The 16659-nt window shown below is 36.9% G+C and overlaps 3 protein-coding genes across 4 annotated transcripts; all 3 read left to right on the plus strand.

Annotated features, from left to right (window-relative positions):
• The first annotated feature begins 660 nt into the window (after positions 1-660).
• On the plus strand, positions 661-4269 carry LOC137966697 (RPM1-interacting protein 4-like). 2 transcript variants are annotated; one of them, XM_068813383.1, is made up of 4 exons: positions 661-778; positions 2152-2628; positions 3067-3267; positions 3914-4269. In XM_068813383.1, the coding sequence occupies exons 1-4, from the start codon at positions 773-775 to the stop codon at positions 3953-3955; spliced, it is 726 nt and encodes a 241-aa protein (XP_068669484.1). In that variant the 5' UTR covers positions 661-772; the 3' UTR covers positions 3956-4269. The 2 variants fall into 2 exon arrangements, with proteins under 2 accessions (XP_068669484.1, XP_068669485.1); XM_068813384.1 differs by having other exon boundaries at positions 3920-4269.
• A 1605-nt stretch (positions 4270-5874) lies between these two features.
• Positions 5875-6335, plus strand: LOC137966254 (non-specific lipid-transfer protein-like). Its single transcript, XM_068812825.1, has 2 exons — positions 5875-6218; positions 6329-6335. The coding sequence occupies exons 1-2, from the start codon at positions 5875-5877 to the stop codon at positions 6333-6335; spliced, it is 351 nt and encodes a 116-aa protein (XP_068668926.1).
• A 918-nt stretch (positions 6336-7253) lies between these two features.
• On the plus strand, positions 7254-16651 carry LOC137965756 (centromere/kinetochore protein zw10 homolog). Its single transcript, XM_068812093.1, has 14 exons — positions 7254-7827; positions 7910-8047; positions 9437-9610; positions 10494-10655; positions 11348-11581; positions 11669-11818; positions 12141-12233; positions 13078-13173; positions 14354-14482; positions 14595-14672; positions 15134-15292; positions 15376-15520; positions 15606-15688; positions 16402-16651. The coding sequence occupies exons 1-14, from the start codon at positions 7294-7296 to the stop codon at positions 16483-16485; spliced, it is 2259 nt and encodes a 752-aa protein (XP_068668194.1). The 5' UTR covers positions 7254-7293; the 3' UTR covers positions 16486-16651.
• The last annotated feature ends 8 nt before the right edge of the window (positions 16652-16659 follow it).

Genomic DNA, 16659 nt, shown 5'->3' on the forward strand with positions numbered 1-16659 from the left:
GCTTCATTGCTGCATTGTCTTAAACTGACCCAACTTCAACCACTGTCTCGATTCTCAACTCTCAAATCTTTTTTCTAAAGTTAAATTATTTTTAATTTTTAGAAAATTAAAAAATAAATTTTTTTCTTAATTATTTTTAATCATATCAAGTTGACCAAAATAAAACATAATCATTTATTTTTTGAAAAATTATTTAAATTAATAGCCACTTAAATATTGAGACGACCACAAATTGAACCACTATGTCATTTAATCAAATTTAGTCACTTAAAATTTTTAAAAATTATTTAAAATAGTAAAAATTGAGAAATTTTATCTATTTTAACTCTGAAATAATTAAAAAATATTTATTATATCAATTTTATAGATTTTATGAATTAATTAATCATAAAAATTAACTAAGAGAAGAAAGTAATAAAAATTCTAAAAAATGAGTAATTATGTTGAAATATACAAATTGTTGAATCCCATGGTTGGTTTTTACAGTTGATTATCTGGTCCATGCGGGGATCTGTGGGTGTCTTCTGGAACTGAAATGAGTCTGAGTGCAGAAAGATACGTATAAACAATCCCAATCGACACTTTCGAGGTCCAAATCCTGCCATAATTGGAAACATCTGAAACCTTCTTTTCTGTCATTCGCTGCAAACGGAAGGAAAAACGAAAACAAGAAAAGCTCCCCTCTTCTTTCTTTCTTCTTCTTCTTCTTCTAGTTTGAAATCTTCTGTGCTACTGCTTCATCGACCGTGCTCGTGAACTTACTTGTGCGATCATGGCTGTGAGTGTTCTCCTTCACATCTAGTCTTTTGTTCTATTTCTGCTAGTGGGTAGTTGTGATTGACGGTTTCTTTAAAGAATTTAGAGATGTAAATGAATATGTTTCACGAACGCTTGAAAGCCAGTATTGGGTTACGTTTTGATTATGGTGGATATCCCTTGTAACAACAGCAGCTATGTTCCTCGTTGAATGAGGTCATGTTGTCTTTCAAATGTTTGTGTTGGGGTGGATGACTATGGGATTGATGGTAATTGTAGTAGATAAATCTCTTTGGAGCATGATTACAGACATGTTCTTCAGACAGTCGCTGACTCTTACGTACGTGTTTTGGATGGAGTGAGATAATCTTCAGTTTTGAATGTTTCTTGTCAGACAATGGATGGGTTCTGGACAACTTAAGGAAAGTCACACTTTGCGAGACTCATCCGGGTGGAGGTGTGCCTACTGCCTAAACTAGGGAAATAGATCATTTTTCTGAAAGTCATTTACTCGAATGTGCTCTCGCTCGGCACTCTGTTTTGCTGAGCAAATCGATCGTTTCTTATTAAGAAGCAATTCTTGATCGCTTTTCTGAAACGTCTCTTCTCGATTGTGCTTCTACTCGGCACTTTTTTTCCTGAGCATATCGAGTGTTTCTTATTGAGAAGCAATTCTTACCAGCAGTTGACCATCTTCTAGCGTCATGTGTTATCTATCGTGATTTCGCTGAGTGTCCAGAATGGACCTGTAATTTACTTTCTTATAGTCCGTTACATCTTTGCCACGCTCCTTTCTTGATTGTTTTGATCTTACTTCTGATGTTAGGAGCACAGGAATTCGTTCTGTTTCTGTGCAGAGTTACAAATCCTGATTATTTTTTACCTTTTAAGTCTATTTATGGAGCCTTAAAAAGGGTCAATTTAGCGCCTGAGTCAAGTGTAGAAGGACTTTAGAATGTCTTAAACAAATGCAATCGGGTAGTATAATCATTTGAAGCTGTTGTAAATTTGAGGACCATTTCCATGATATTCTGATTGATGAAAAATTTGTCTGAGAAAAATCAGTTTATTTGAAGATAATAGTGTGTCATTGTCTGGTTGTGACATGTGAAAGTAGAGGTAAAACAGAAGTTGAAGTTTTTGGATGAAAGAAAATTCCTCTTAGATAACATATTAATCTCACTGCATTTAGAAAGTGTTTCTTCTAGTCAGTAATTTTTGTTTCTGAAGATATTTTTCTCTGTTGTTTGATGGTACATGGATTTTGATCTTTCTCCTATGCATATTTGGATACATGAGACTTGAGGTCATTGCTTTATCAAATGTATTGCCAATTGGTTGGAGGATTTACAGATTTTGCTGCCAGAATTTTAATTGAGCATCCTGTTTTTACAGCAACATTCCCATGTTCCAAAATTTGGCAATTGGGAACGTGAAAATGTTCCCTACACCATGTATTTTGAGAATGCCCGGAAGGAGAAAGTTGGGGGAAAGATGATGAACCCAAATGACCCAGAACAGAACCCAGAGGCTTTTAATCAACAAAGTGGGATTAATCAGCACCAAAAAAGAGGTCCCAGTGGGGAAGAAGTGGGTGGGTCCAGAGACCACATGGAAGCACCCCAACGTTATGATTCAATTAACCACAGAAAGAGTTTGGAACCTCAAAAAATTCAACATGTTAGGAGCAATAATTCAGATACTAGCAGCGACAGAAGCAATAGCAATTCTGACCGCTCCCTCAGGCAATCTCACCACCGACGCTGGAGGTCAGGACAGGGAAGCAATTCAGCAGAAGGCAGCAATAGCTTTACCCTGTCACCAGCAAAACCCACTAGATCAAAACCTGGAAGCACTCAAGCAGAAGAAAAAGTAAGTGTATATGCTAGTCTTCTAGCTATAACATAATTCCGAGTTATGAAAACACATTGCATTGGGTTTTTCATGATTAGAAATGCCAAGAATTGTTAATTTTATGTATGCAAAGGAAAGCAGTCGAGACAACTTATTTGAATTTTTCTCATTCTAATTGTTCTGGAGTCCACTCACTCATGTGGTGTTACTGATGGATCATGCACCATTATGATTTATGTAATCTGTTCTCATTTTGTTGGAGTCATCATTACCAAACTTTAGACATTTATGTTGTTTTAAGATTTCAGTGATAGGTGACATTTTCTGTTTTAAAAAAGCATTAAACATGTCAAAAGATGAACTTATTAGCATTAACCAGACATGATTTATTTTTTTTAATTTCTTTTCCCTCTACTTGGTTGCATTAAGTATTGATGTGTCTTGTGAACATTGCAGTCGCACAGGGTGGCATCCATACCCAAGTTTGGAGCTTGGGATGAAACTGATCCTAAATCAGGTGATGGTTTTACTGTCATTTTTGACAAGGTGAAGGAACAGAAACAGATGGGTATCACGAACACGGCAACAATTCCCTCTGAGCCATTTTTTTACTCCCATGCTCATGAAAATCATGGGAATTCATCTCCAAAACGAAAGGTAATGATAATATGTTGGGCTCAGACCTTTGCTTGATCCCTTAACTCGTGTTGGTGATAACAGATGGTATTTAGCATACATATGTCAGAGTGGTTCCGTCCACTCTTATTAGAGTTTGTGGTCTGAGTTAGGTACTTGGCTTTCCGCACCTGCTAGTCTTTTCGGGTTGTATTGGCTAGGTATCTGACTTAGAACTTCGTAGTTAAGCGAGCATGGGTCAGAGTAATTCTAGGATGGGTGACCTCCGGGGAAACACTCTTGCCTAGGACTTTAACATGGTATCAGAGCTAGGCACGCCACGGCCCGCGTTCGTATCCCGTGAGAAGCGGCTCCAGAATGGGCGGGGTGGGTGTCAGAGTGGTTTCTTGTTAGAGTTTGTGGTCTGAGTTAGGTACTCGGCTTTCCGCACCTTAAATGGCTAGTCTTTTCGGGTTGAATTGGCTAGGTATCTGACTCAAAACTTCATAGTTAAGCGAGCCTGGGCCAGAGTAATTCTAGGATGGGTGATCATTCCCTTACCTCCTGGCACAAATTTTCTATTCTAATCAATTGGGCTGTTTAGCTTATGCTTATAGACTCTCTAACTTTAGTTGAGATTGAAATATGATGATGATATCATGATTTTTCTAATTTTACATTGTTGAAGATACAGACATGCTGCTGCTTTTTTCCGAGATCAAGGAAATGACCAACATGGTTGTGCATTTTTTTCCAAGGACAGAGGATTGAGCAACGTCGCCACTGAAATGGAAGTAGGCAGTTGACAATTTTCAAATGGAATAAACACAATTAAGAATACAATTACATACTTTTTACTTTTGTTTTTTGTTACTGTATAGCATATATAAGAAAAGTCTGTGAGATTGATTTTCTGTGTCTCATTAATGAAACACAATCCATTTTATGTTCAAACAGTTCCCTTTCTTTTGAACTCTCTCCATTTGTTTGATGAACATTATCAAGCCAAGAGCTGAAGTCAGATTCATCTGCTCTTGAGACCAAAATCCTAGTGTTTGGTTAACTGGCTTGCACTCAGAATCAGATTCTCAGGCGAAGCGGATTACTACCGACTATTCCGCAAGGGGGTGGTGAGGTTTCAGTGTTCAGCAGTAGTTCATAGGTTTTTTATGAGAGTACTGAAAGAATTGCAGGCTCTGCTATGTTCTTTTCCTTTTGAACTCTCAAGATAAATGATGAGAATCTTCACCCCCTCTAGAGTTGATTGAACATGTAAACCTATGTTCAAAAACTTAACCTATTGTAAGGTAGCCCTACAAACTACTCCTACATCATGCCTAATAAGAATATATATATGCTACCTCGTTTTTGCATCAATGCTTTGTTGTTTGAACTAACCATTTTCTCCAAGTAGCCATTTCGATAAGTCACCACTGTCAGGAATTTTAACTTTTATATCAAACGTTAATTTACCAAATCAACAAGCTTAAACTTTAGAGTTATGCACTCCAGGAGAGGGTAGCCCAACCTTAAGCTGATAAGAAGTTGGACTTAAGAACATTAGCTAAAAAAGTTATAATTGTTAGAAAAATCTTAAAAATTATCTTTGTAGCTTGCAAGGACCTCTCCTCCATCTCCTTCTGGGTAAGTTTGTTGAGCTAGGTTTAACTGGATGAACTTTATGCCATTCTATAGAAAAACTTGAGGAAGGCAAATTGAACTAATTACTTGAGATGATTTTCCAAGGATAGGAGGAGGGTGGGGGTCCCTCTTGCTGCCTGAATTTCTTATTAACTTGGATGGACCACCTCTCCACTTTCTAGCATTGACTATATAACTTCCCCTACTTAAGCACAAAAAGAAGGAGAAGCATACCAGAGCCCCTCCCCAAACTTGATAATTCTTTTTACTTTTTTTTTTTAAAGTAACTCATTTGTGTTTATGATGTTATTCCGGTTCAATGAACTCTGTCAGGTTATTGGATCACCGAAATGATCAGTTTGATTAAATGAGAATTGTACTACAAAAAGGACATTAATCTCATACAGCTGCTATGCATTTTGTCTGCATCTTGGCTTGCCAATTCTCCTCACTGAAAAAAAAGTTTCGCATGAAGGAGTCACAGGCTATTTATTTTTAACAGAGCTTTCGTAGTCTTACCTTGTCTAGATCTCCAGAAATGTCTTCAAAGAGGCGAATCTCACTAGTGTTTTTGGATAAGGTATGATCAGTTTAAGCTGTAATGGGTCAACTTTGCATGAATACTAAGGTCACAGGAGGTGGTTGAAACTTGATTAATGCCTCACCAAACCTTTCTACCTCATTTACTCTCTTCAACCTTGTACGGTTGTAACAATTGGCTCTGTTCATCTGTAACATGATGCCAAATAAAGCTCCCCTTCAACTGATGGATTAAAGTCATTTTGCATAAGAAAGCCAAAAGATCAAATCAGTCCATTAGACTTTGTAATGCTGCACTTGGTGGATGGCTAATGGGGGTTGAGATCATTTAATAAGACTCAAACTACGCACTCTCCCAAGCCTTATATAAGCCTCCTTGGGTTGTGTTTCTCTATCATCTCCATTAGTAGTTGGCAGCTGCATTAAAAGAGTTCTTTGTTTTTCTGTAGCAGAGGGTGGTTTGAGAGAATGGAGAAGAAGGTGGTGTGCACGGTGTGGGTTCTTTTCCTAGTGGTGGGAGCTGTTATGGGTCCTGCAGGGGCCATATCTTGCAGCGACGCTGTTTCAGCAATGGTCCCTTGTGGGTCCTTCTTGGTGGGTTCCGGGGGAGCACGTCCTACTGCACAATGCTGCCAGAGTGTCCTGGCCCTGCAGAAGAAAACTGCCACCAGAGCTGATCTCAAGGCCTTGTGCCTGTGCTTGAAGCAGACTGGCCCTTCCTTTGGTGTTCTCCCTGAGAAAGCCAAGCTGCTTCCCCAACTCTGCAAGCTCAAGATCAACATGCCCATTAGCCCTGACATCGATTGTCAGAAGTCTCTCTCTCTCTCTCTCCTTCTCTCACTTTATTCAAAATTCTTCATTCATGTCATTCTGTTCCACCAAATGAGCTACTGATTGTACTGGTTTGATGATTATTTGGCAGGATCTGATGAAATGGAGGAAACCCACAATCCTTGGCAGACAAAAGGGAGGATACAGTGTTGTGTGGCTGGTTAAGAATGAGTAATGAAAGTATGCTGTAGCTTGCTGTGTACTACTTGAGCTACATGTTTACATGCACTAATAAAACTACTGTTACAGTTCTTGTGTTCATTTCCCCCGTCCTTTCCATCACCACTCTCTGGTTGAGGCCTTCATAATCTTTTTGCTGCTCATGTTAAATTTTCTATAAATATTAACTAAGTTGCAAAAAATATCAGACAAAGAAAGAAACCAAATAAAATCTCGTGCTACTTAAGTCACAAATTCTTCAAACTTATAACGGTATTCCCGATACATATCAGATATCAGCTGATATACATTAGATTTTGGGCTGAATCCGATATGGGTAACCCGGTTTATTTATGCAAAGTGACATAAAAAATATAAGGGTGTCGGGGACGATCGAAAAGAAAATAAGAATTTAATTATTATTATTCTAGTTTGTAAAAAAGAAGAATTTAATCATTATCTCATTTTTACTAACTATTTTGAGAAATAATAATGGTCAAATTCTTATTCTTGGTTTTATACAGATTTTGTGTAATTAATTTAAATTATTTAAATTAATTATAGCCCAAATTATTAATTGTAAGTATAATCACAAATAACCTTTTAATATTAGAAAAAAATAAAAAATTGAAACTTGGGAGTAAAATCTGCGCCTATAGTGTAGCCTAGTTAACTGGGGGCCCATCTCATTGGTAAGCCATTCTGCCCGTTTCGGATTCACGCTGTCGGGTAATGGCGCTGGCTCACGACGCAGCTCGATTAATCTTCGTACACGTTCGAGACTCCGATTACTATATCCGTTTGTCCCCTGCGTTTCCATTACTTTTCAGCACAGAAGCTGCAGAGTAGAAGGACTCTACTCGAGGGCGAGGCAGGGCAGCGAAGGGAAGGGTCAGAATGGACGTCCTCCTGGGCTCAATCGACGTCCGAGAGCTCCTCTCGGGTCAAGATTTCGAAGAAACTTCTCCACTCTCTGCTCCCGATCTCCGCCTCGTAATCGATCGCTTACAGATCCGCTCTCTCCACATCAAAGACAAGGCCCGGTCCTACATCCTCTCTCACCACCGCGACTTCTCCGATATCTTCTCCAAATGCTCGCAATCCATTTCCAAAACCGACCGGATCGCCTCCGACGTCGACAGTCTCCTCTCTCTCCTCTCCGACCGCCCTCTCGACCTGGAAATCACCGACCTGACAAAAGAGATCCTTTCCAAGAGAAAGGAGTTGGAGGAGAAGAAGGAAGCGCTGTGCTTTGTGCGCGGGGTGGCGGATTTCGTGGATCGGTTACAGTCTGCTCGGGAGGATTTGAAGAACGGGAGGTTGGTTGAAGCGGCGAGAGGTTTGAGGGATTTGAAGGTGGGCGACAGTGACGAGGGTGGGCCCTTGGTCGTTGGACTGTTGCGTCAGGAGTGGAGGGATTGTTTTGAGGAGGTGAGTGGGGAGCTTGTTTGAGTAATTCAGAGTGTTGGATTTTGCTTTTCTTAGTTGCATGTCTTCTTTACGGATTTTGTAGGTGCAAGAGGTTTTAGCTGGAATTCTTGGAAGTGCAGTGACGTTTGAGCCGGACAATGGGCTGGTGAGAGTGAGGTCTCAGTTGAGTGTGGGTAAGAACGATGATGTAGAGCTTCAGACGGTATTGAAAGCTATGGAGGTGAGAACATGGAGGAGTCTGAATGATTTGGATTGCTGATACATAATCTGAATTGGGTATCTAAAACGTATATGTACCAGGACCAAAAAAATAGGAATAATGAAAAATGAGGAGTATACCCTGTAATGACAACATAGCCGTCCTCCTAATAAGATTAGTGCAATTACTTATCATCATAATGAACAAATATTCAATTTTGGGCTTATAACTCATTCTATAATTTATTTGGAATGATAATAATAACAGATCTCTCTCTCTCTCTCTCTCTCTCTCTCTCTCTCTCTCTCTCTCTCTCTCTCTCTCTCTCTCTCTCTCTCTCTCTCTATATATATATATATATATATATATATATATATATAGTTATCTGGTTATTAGTGAAAAACATGATTGTGGAACCTTTTCTGTGCTAATCGAGATACCAATTACGCAATAGAAAAGAGAGTGTGTAGCATGATCAACATGATATTTAATAAAGAAATGATGCTAATGTTGCAAAAAAGCCATCATAATACTGTAGAGTTTTGTCACTCTATGTATCTTTCCTATTTCATTTGCTTGCTACACAACTTGGTAAATGATGCATTTTTAGTTTAGAATTTTTGGGTGAAAATAATTCCTATGTTGGTTGAGGTTGTTGGTGGGCGCAACGCCCATTTTGTGACTCTACTTGTGCTCTGCATCTCAAGTTACAGTTTTTATGGGAGAATAGTTCTACATTGGTTTTGAGTTTGGAAAGATCTCTTACTTATTAGTTGGGAAGAGGCCTCTAAAGTTCATCTAGTTATCTTATGATGGTCGACCCAACTTTAATATAGTGCCGGAGAAAATTCAAACCTGTTTTGTTTTTGTTTTATGACTCATATGTGTTCTATGTGATCAAATTGTGTTTTAATCTCTGAACCATGTTTATATATTCTCTATGTCTTGGGCCAGACTGTCTGCTTAAGCATGAGGTGGAGTGGTGGTGGGTAAAAAGTCCACCATTCTTTGAGTGCACCTCTTAGGCTAGTTGTCTGACAGTGAGAGTTGTTGGAGGAGTTTAGTCCCAAATTGATTTGAGCTTGGAATGATCTTGTAATTATTACTTGGAGAAGCCTATTAACTTTTTTATTTTTTAAAAGCTGTAGCCTCTGAACTATGGCTGGTAATTTGGGATGATCTTGGACCTAAATTTTATAGTGGTTTATTTTCATTCACCCATGTCACATCCGATATTACGTTTTCAGGCATGTTTATTTCATTTACTCTTTTAAAATCTCATTAAAATAACATATTAAGTTAGTTAGAACTTGAACTCAAGACCTTCTTCTAACCAAGCTACCATTTAATGTGTGGCATACATCTTATACATTCTATTATTTGTTAAAGTTCTATTCATGCTCGCTGCAGATACTTGGAGTTATAGACTATGGACTCGCGAAGGTAGCAGACTTAATGATCAAGTATATCATGATTCCAACAATAAGTAATGGATTTGCCGTTCTTTTTGTAGAAGAAATAGATGAAGACCATGATAAAAGAGTTGAGTCAGTACTCAAAGTAGTTACAACTTCTGATTCTCAGGTACTTTTCACATCATATCTATTATCACTATATTTTCAGTTATCTGAATATGTAATATTGCAAGACAGAAATAATTTATTATATGCTTCATAAAGTTATGAAAGAAGAGTCTGATCATTTCTGCTGCATACAGTAGTCTTCAGAAAAGGAGAAAGCCCTTGTTGGAAATTGTAGCAATCATCATAGGTAGATTTATGATTGCACTTGACATGTTTCAACTTTACTGAAAGCTGGGCCGATGTTATTTTCTCCTTCACATTCAGCTTCTATGATGGCCGTTTTTTCTTACCCAACTAAACCCCTTCTACCTTCTTTTTCACTAAATTTGATTAAAAAAATCTCATTAAAGATTAGTTAAATTCTACTTCATTACCTAAAGATTAATTTGTCTTGTTAAAAATTTCTAGATTTATGGTACTTTTCATGTCTTTATTGTTATATTGTAGTATTTGGTTAGTTGAGACTTATGGTATTGTCACTGACAAGAATGTTTAGATTCCTAAGGCTTTTGAGGCATCACGTTCATAGTGTTTAAAGTTGGATGCTCGAGGACATTGAATTCTTGGTTTGCCAACTCTACCTCTCATAGTCATATTTATCCTCTGAACTTGGCGCCTATTGGTGGTTTTTTTAAATCTCTGGCTGTTGTTATAATGACCTGTCGAATTTTAACATCCAAGCTGGTATATAGAGTATATGGCTTCTTTTGTCTCTGCAAATGGTTATCAGCTTTATGGTTGTATTTTTTTGAAACCATTCAGAAACATTCGTACTCTTCTTGCTTCCCTTTTTTTTTGTTTTATATATTTATTTTAATGATTTATTTTTTTCTTTATGCCAGTAAAAAAATAAAGGGATTTTCTTTGTTCATTATGTTATGCAGAGTGAAAACATTGATGATGCAACAATCTACTCAAAGCTTATTCAAGTTATCAAGTTTACTCATGAATCCATTTGCTCACACAACACCAAATGGATACGATGTTTTGGCAGACTGACATGGTCAACCATTTCTGAATTAGTTATCTCTAACTTCCTTTCCAAGGTTTGTCTTTAACTGAGGTGGAGCACATCCTTCTCAGTCTTACTGATTTGAGAATGTCAACAGTACAGTTGTCCACTATAATTTTACTATTCCTGCATCTGTGCTATCACTAGTTGATTATACTTTTTTTTTTTTTTGAAGAAATGTGTAGATAGAACTAGTTGTACTTAGTAAAAAGAAATCATTTACTAGTATTTTGTGATTTGATGCACGCTCCCAGAACTTTATGTAAGGTACTTAAGGACTTGTCATTTGCATGCCCTCCATTATTTTCTCTCTTAGTGAATTATGAATTATGAGATGGAAGTGTTTGTAAATTTTCTGGAGGCACCCAAAACTTGGATTTGGTTCTTCTTAGAGCTTAAATTTAGTTTTCTTCAATTTTGGAATTAATGCACCAATGCTATCAATAACTTATTTCATTTTTTTCTTAGTTTCTCAGAATGTTAATTTTTGTCCTAGGAGAATTACAGGTTAAATTAGTTTTCTTTTAAATAACAGCTTAAATTAGTTAATTCTCTTTTTGGTATATTAAGCCACTGATGCATCTGCCATTTGAGCCTTGAGCATACCTTTTAATTAAATTGTCTAAAATGCCTAAATTTTAGCTTGATAAAAGTTGAGGCTTCGACTAAGTTCTAAATAGTAATTATTTCTCAGGGTACTATGGCTGAAAAATAAACTTCTTTCAGGCTGTTCCAAATGATGCTTCCAAATTTGTGGAATTTCAGAAGGTTATAAAGCAGACTATTGACTTTGAGGCAAAATTGAAAGAAATTGGATTTATTTCAGCAGCCGAAAGTCAGGATGAAAAATTGAGCATTTTTGCTCAAAATGTTGAGGTTCATTTTGCTTCTAGGAAGAGGAATGATATTTTGGCAAAGGCAAGATCGTTACTTTTGCAAAGTGAGTTTGTCTTTTCCCTGGTGAGTACATAGCACAGGGAGTTTAATTATGTTCTTTAATTATTTGAAATGAGTCATATGCAGCTGACATTGTGATTCTGTTGTCAGGAAACTGCAATGAAAAGTGGGCATACTCTCGAAGGTCAAGGGGTTGCTGAGAAAATCTCAAAGCATGTTGACTTGCTTTTCCAGCAGGGGAGTTGCGTTGTGTCTGCAGCAGCATTGGGACTGATGGAACTTGTACATTTAGCACTTAAGGTTTATTTCTGTCACTTCAAAAATGATTAATACTTCTCTGTTAGTTTTTTGGCTCCATTTTACTATATCTCTAGCTTATGCAATTCTGATGATGAATTTGTGTTCTGAAGATGATGCTGAGTGTGTCTTCAGTGTTTTCCAGTTTGAGAAATGCTCTTCATATATTGACAAATTTGAATTGTGTGATAGCAGTGATCTTCTTATACCATTATTGATATCATATACATCCCATAGCTTCACGAGTAACTTTTGTTTTGTTTGATGATCCTCTTGTGATAATATTCATGTAGATATTTTTCTTACTTATACTCATTTAGTGCAGGATGTCTGCCTGTCATCTGCAAGAGTAGCCATGGAATTCTATCATGCTGCCAGGGATGCTTTACTTCTGTATCAGGCTATTATTCCTGTCAAGGTTTGTGCTTAAATGGGAAAATATGGCTTAGTAAAACTGAGTTGGCAAAACTTATTGACATATGTAGTTTGAGGTAGTATCATAATAAATTTATTGTGTATTCTTGTTTGGATAAGGTTATTCATCCCTTATATGATCTTTGGATCCTTAAGAGGCTTTTTGGGGAAACAAAGTATCAGCATATATCTTATAACAGATGTTTGTGGGTAGGCTTGATTTGCTCTCAAGGGTACTTATAGTAGGCTTAGCTTAGATTTTCTGGGAAACTCAGCTTGCAGGTTCTTAATCTTCTTAATCGAACCTCTGTGTGCTCATTTTGAATTTAAATTTGTACATGTTAGCTCTAACTTATGTTCAATTTGAACTGAGTGAACTATATTTTCACTCAAGCTAAGTTCCTCTGGGAGTTTAAATTTCACTTTTAGACTCACATTTGAAGCTTATTTCAATGAATGTCCTAAGTGGATTGGGCCTGTCTCGTTGCAACATAGGGGGTTTCTAGTGAGAGGTCTTGGGTTCAAGTCTCGCCAGATTATGGGTTCAATGTTTTAAAAATAAGTCCTTGTAAATGATTTTGTTATTTTTTTTGTCTATTTTGTTTATATCTTTAGATAATGAAAACTTCTAGCATGTGAAATTAAGCATGAACTTAGAAATTGCAACAAGATCTTTCGGCCTTTTAATGCACTTTGCCCGACCCTCTTATATTTGGGAAATGAATGGGCCTAAAAAAGGTCATTTCGTGGTGTCTTACGTGTTTCATAGCTTTATATGTTTTGTATTGGATATGTTAAGAATATCTTCATTTTGCTTATTTCTTTTTCACCTGTTGTCATTAATGAAGCTAGAGAAGCAGTTTGACAGCATCGATCAAGCAGCTGTATTAGTTCACAATGACTGCTACTATTTGTCCCAAGAGATCCTTGGTCTTGCATTTGAGGTTTGCTTATAGCAATTCCTGGATTTTTTTCTCTTGTTGTGCATTCTTATCTTTATCATCTTAAGATCCTTGAACTATGCATATTAGATTACTTTTTGAAAGCACGTATTAGATTGCTGCTCATGTTAATAAACCAAAAGGATAGAGTGGAAAACACAGGTCTGTTGATGTGTCTTCGAATAATTTAGGTCATAAACTATCAGAAAGCCTCATTATGCTGTGTAATTTGTCATTTGCTAGATCAGAAGTTACAAGTGTTTGTGTCTGTTTCTTGATTGCATCTTCTACTTTAAAGTGATGTTGCAAGACATGTCTGGACATTGTAGACTGACTTTTCAGAAGTAACTCACATGTAACATATATGGCCTCAGATTTTCTGTACCCACCCCAAAACATGATAAAAGTACACTAGTAAAAGGACACTTAAATTCTTTTCTCTCTGTTTACTTCTCTGAGTCATTTTGCCAGTTCAAGTTAATTACTAACAAGCCTCTACATGCTGATGTGCAAGTGAGGGTGTCTTGTTGAGAACTACGGTTTGGTTTTCAAATGTATTCTACTCTCAATTTGAAATCTCTTTAATGAAATGAATTGCCAATACACCATAGCATGCAGTGAAAATGAGGAAATTTTAGTTCCAAGATTGATGATGGCTCGGATTGGAGAGTTGTTCTCTCTGTGGTGTTGCTTTTTCGAACAGATTTTATGTTGGAATCATGCTTGAAAATTAACCATATTGATCTTGTTGAACTGCTTTCGCTAAATTAGCTTATCTCTTTTTGCTGCTTGTTTGTCATTTGTCTCCTTGTTTGACCTTTGAGGAAACAAGACAAATACATTGAACATAAAATCATTTCCCATCTTCATAAAATAGAAACATAGGAAATAACTCTTCATAAGAGAATAAAACCTCTCTCTCTCCCTCTCTTAATAACATGCTTCATTTATATGATTCAGCAGAAGAAGGTAGATATGCACATTGCATGTGCCTATGCTCATCTTCTTCTTGGGGAATTTGAAAAAATCTATTTTGGTTGATCTTTATTTTGGTTCTCTGGCATTTTTTGTAGTTTGCAATACGTTATGCATTTCTTTTGATAACCCATGAATTTGTCATGCTCAAGCTGTTGAATGTGATGAATAACATCTAACAACAACCAATGTAAATCTGCTTCTGCAGTATCGTTTGGATTTTCCAAGTGGCATGAAAGAAAATGCTTTGTTTGCTGATATAACACCAACATTTTGTCAAATGGCTGAGGAGACATTGGAGAAACAACTCCAGCTAGTTATATCTAGCTTAAATGAGGTAGAAACATTTCATATACTCGTATTATTATTTTATTCCATATTAACCAGACATTCATTGTATATATTAATTAAAAATGATAGTGTGGTCTTATTTCTATTCATGCTATCAGGCTATTGATGGTGCAGATGGCTTTCAGAATACTCATAAAATGCAACAGTATGAGTCTGCAAAGTTTAGCATTGATCAGGTACTTCTGTATGAGCATTAGGGTGTCTTTGTCCTACATCTCAGCTTGACAAGTTCCCTGTATGGTGATTTTCAGTCAGGGGCATATTTGTTCTCTCACTAAGAGCTAAATAGAAGCAAAGGAGTCAAGCAATTTGACAAGTTTCTTTATCCCCTCTAGTCCTATATTCTCCCATTTCTATATCTTTCTTCTAATCAGCACTCCTTTTTAAACTCGTACCACTCTCTCTTCTTCTGCAGGAATCTCTGTTATTGTTCTTTAATTGTTCTTGAAAATATAAAGCCCTAAGATGAGACAAAACCGTGCTAATAACTTCCAAATATTGAAGATGTGCCAAAAGTTTCATTTATGTTTTATATTATTCAAGTTTCATGGATCTCACTTGTTACCTCCTCAAGGAATTTTAAATATCTAAAGGTGTTTTGTATTTGAACTATATTTGATCATCTTTCTGTCACCAGGTTGTGTTCATCCTTGAGAAAGTACGCATCTTATGGAACCCACTCCTATTGCGATCAACATACAAGAGGATTATGTGCCTGGTTCTTGAATCTGTTTTTTCCAGAATAACTAAAGATGTACTTCAACTAGATGACATGGCTGCTGAAGAAACATTACAAGTATGGTATTTCATTTTTCATAACTAGGTTTTCTGGGTTTGTCTGTGTTTAACGAATATAAGCCTTTCTTACATGTTTTGCAGCTTCAAAGGCTGATTCATTTTAGCCTTGACAACCTATCGTCATTGTTCGACTCCTTAATTGATGAAGACAAAGTTTCAGAAGAGTACATGTGGACTCACTCAGAAAAGCTTTTACCATCATTACGTAAAGTTCGAAAATTGTCAGGTAAATTTGTAAATTTGAGAGGATGTATGTATTGGTCTTCCCATGTAAATTCTATAAAACTGATGATATTCTTTATTTTCTTTAGATTTATTAGATATGCCCTTAAAATCCATTACAACAGCTTGGGAAAGTGGAGAACTCGCCTTTTGTGGCTTTGCTTCATCTGAGGTATGCGACTATCTGTGATTGTTTACTGTTACATTGCTGATGACAGTAGTTTTCTTGGGATGGCAGGGGAAATTGTTTGAACTCTTGTGAGAGAAACATTGTTCCATCATCTAAGCCTTGGCCTTTTAAGTCTTTCTGCACAACTTCCATCTAAGTCAGTTTAGTATTTCATTTATTTGTTGCCTATGGAGACAAACCGTTCAACCTGTGAACTAGGTTTAAATGGGACATGCTCAAACCATCTTAACTTCTTACTTTTATTTTCTTGTTGACTGATCTTTTCATCTACCTAAATGTTCTCATCTTCACCACGATCATCTTCCAAAATTTCTTCTCTTTGGGTGGGGGGACAAACTGGGTCTGCAAGTAGAGCCGTTTCTTTTTCTGCAACCGGGGCCTGATCAGCCAGTTTTCTAGTGAAAGATAGTTCTAGGTGTATAAGAGCTGCATGAACCCTGATTCCGGTTAGGCCCATCCTATTTGGTTCTCGCCATATTGAAGGATGTTGTTTTTTTGCTATTCCACTCCGCAACATAAGAGGTTTTTCTTCATTGGAATTCTATTGAATTCTATTCTGGAAACACGATTCTGCATAAACCTTGCTTTCAGATGGTTACAGTAATTCTACTGATGCTAATAATGGGAATCATGGTTTGAGATATCTTTGATCTTTGGCGTTTGAGATGGAGCAAATCTTTTTCTGCCTGTTGCAGGTACAAAGTTTTGTGAAAGCAATATTTACAGATTCACCTTTAAGAAGAGATTGCTTATGGAGGATAGAAAGTTCCAGCTTCTAGGAGTTAATATGCTGTCACCCAAATTGAGTTCTTTTCTGTAATATAACCACAAAAGATCAGATACCCTTTTGATAGGGCTAATGCATGTATAATTTTTGTTCAAAGTAATGAAATGTAGGCTTTGTAGGGGCTAGCTGTTATTGCGGTAAACTTAGAACAGCCAGAACAAGAGAC

This window comes from Aristolochia californica, unplaced genomic scaffold (genome assembly GCF_029961685.1).
Source record: "Aristolochia californica isolate CCGP_79_NKW_82.1479 unplaced genomic scaffold, dmAriCali1.0.hap1 SCAF_5, whole genome shotgun sequence".
NCBI classification, from domain to species: Eukaryota; Viridiplantae; Streptophyta; class Magnoliopsida; order Piperales; family Aristolochiaceae; genus Aristolochia; species Aristolochia californica.

Coding starts and splice junctions, on each gene's coding strand:
- LOC137965756 (XM_068812093.1), top strand. CDS start 7,294: ATGGACGTCCTCCTGGGCTCAATCGACGTCCGAGAGCTCCTCTCGGGT. Junction 15,521..15,605: donor TAAAGTTCGAAAATTGTCAG/GTAAATTTGTAA, acceptor TATTTTCTTTAG/ATTTATTAGATATGCCCTTA. Junction 15,689..16,401: donor GTGGCTTTGCTTCATCTGAG/GTATGCGACTAT, acceptor TGCCTGTTGCAG/GTACAAAGTTTTGTGAAAGC.
- LOC137966254 (XM_068812825.1), top strand. CDS start 5,875: ATGGAGAAGAAGGTGGTGTGCACGGTGTGGGTTCTTTTCCTAGTGGTG.
- LOC137966697 (XM_068813383.1), top strand. Junction 2,629..3,066: donor GCACTCAAGCAGAAGAAAAA/GTAAGTGTATAT, acceptor TGAACATTGCAG/TCGCACAGGGTGGCATCCAT. Junction 3,268..3,913: donor ATTCATCTCCAAAACGAAAG/GTAATGATAATA, acceptor ACATTGTTGAAG/ATACAGACATGCTGCTGCTT.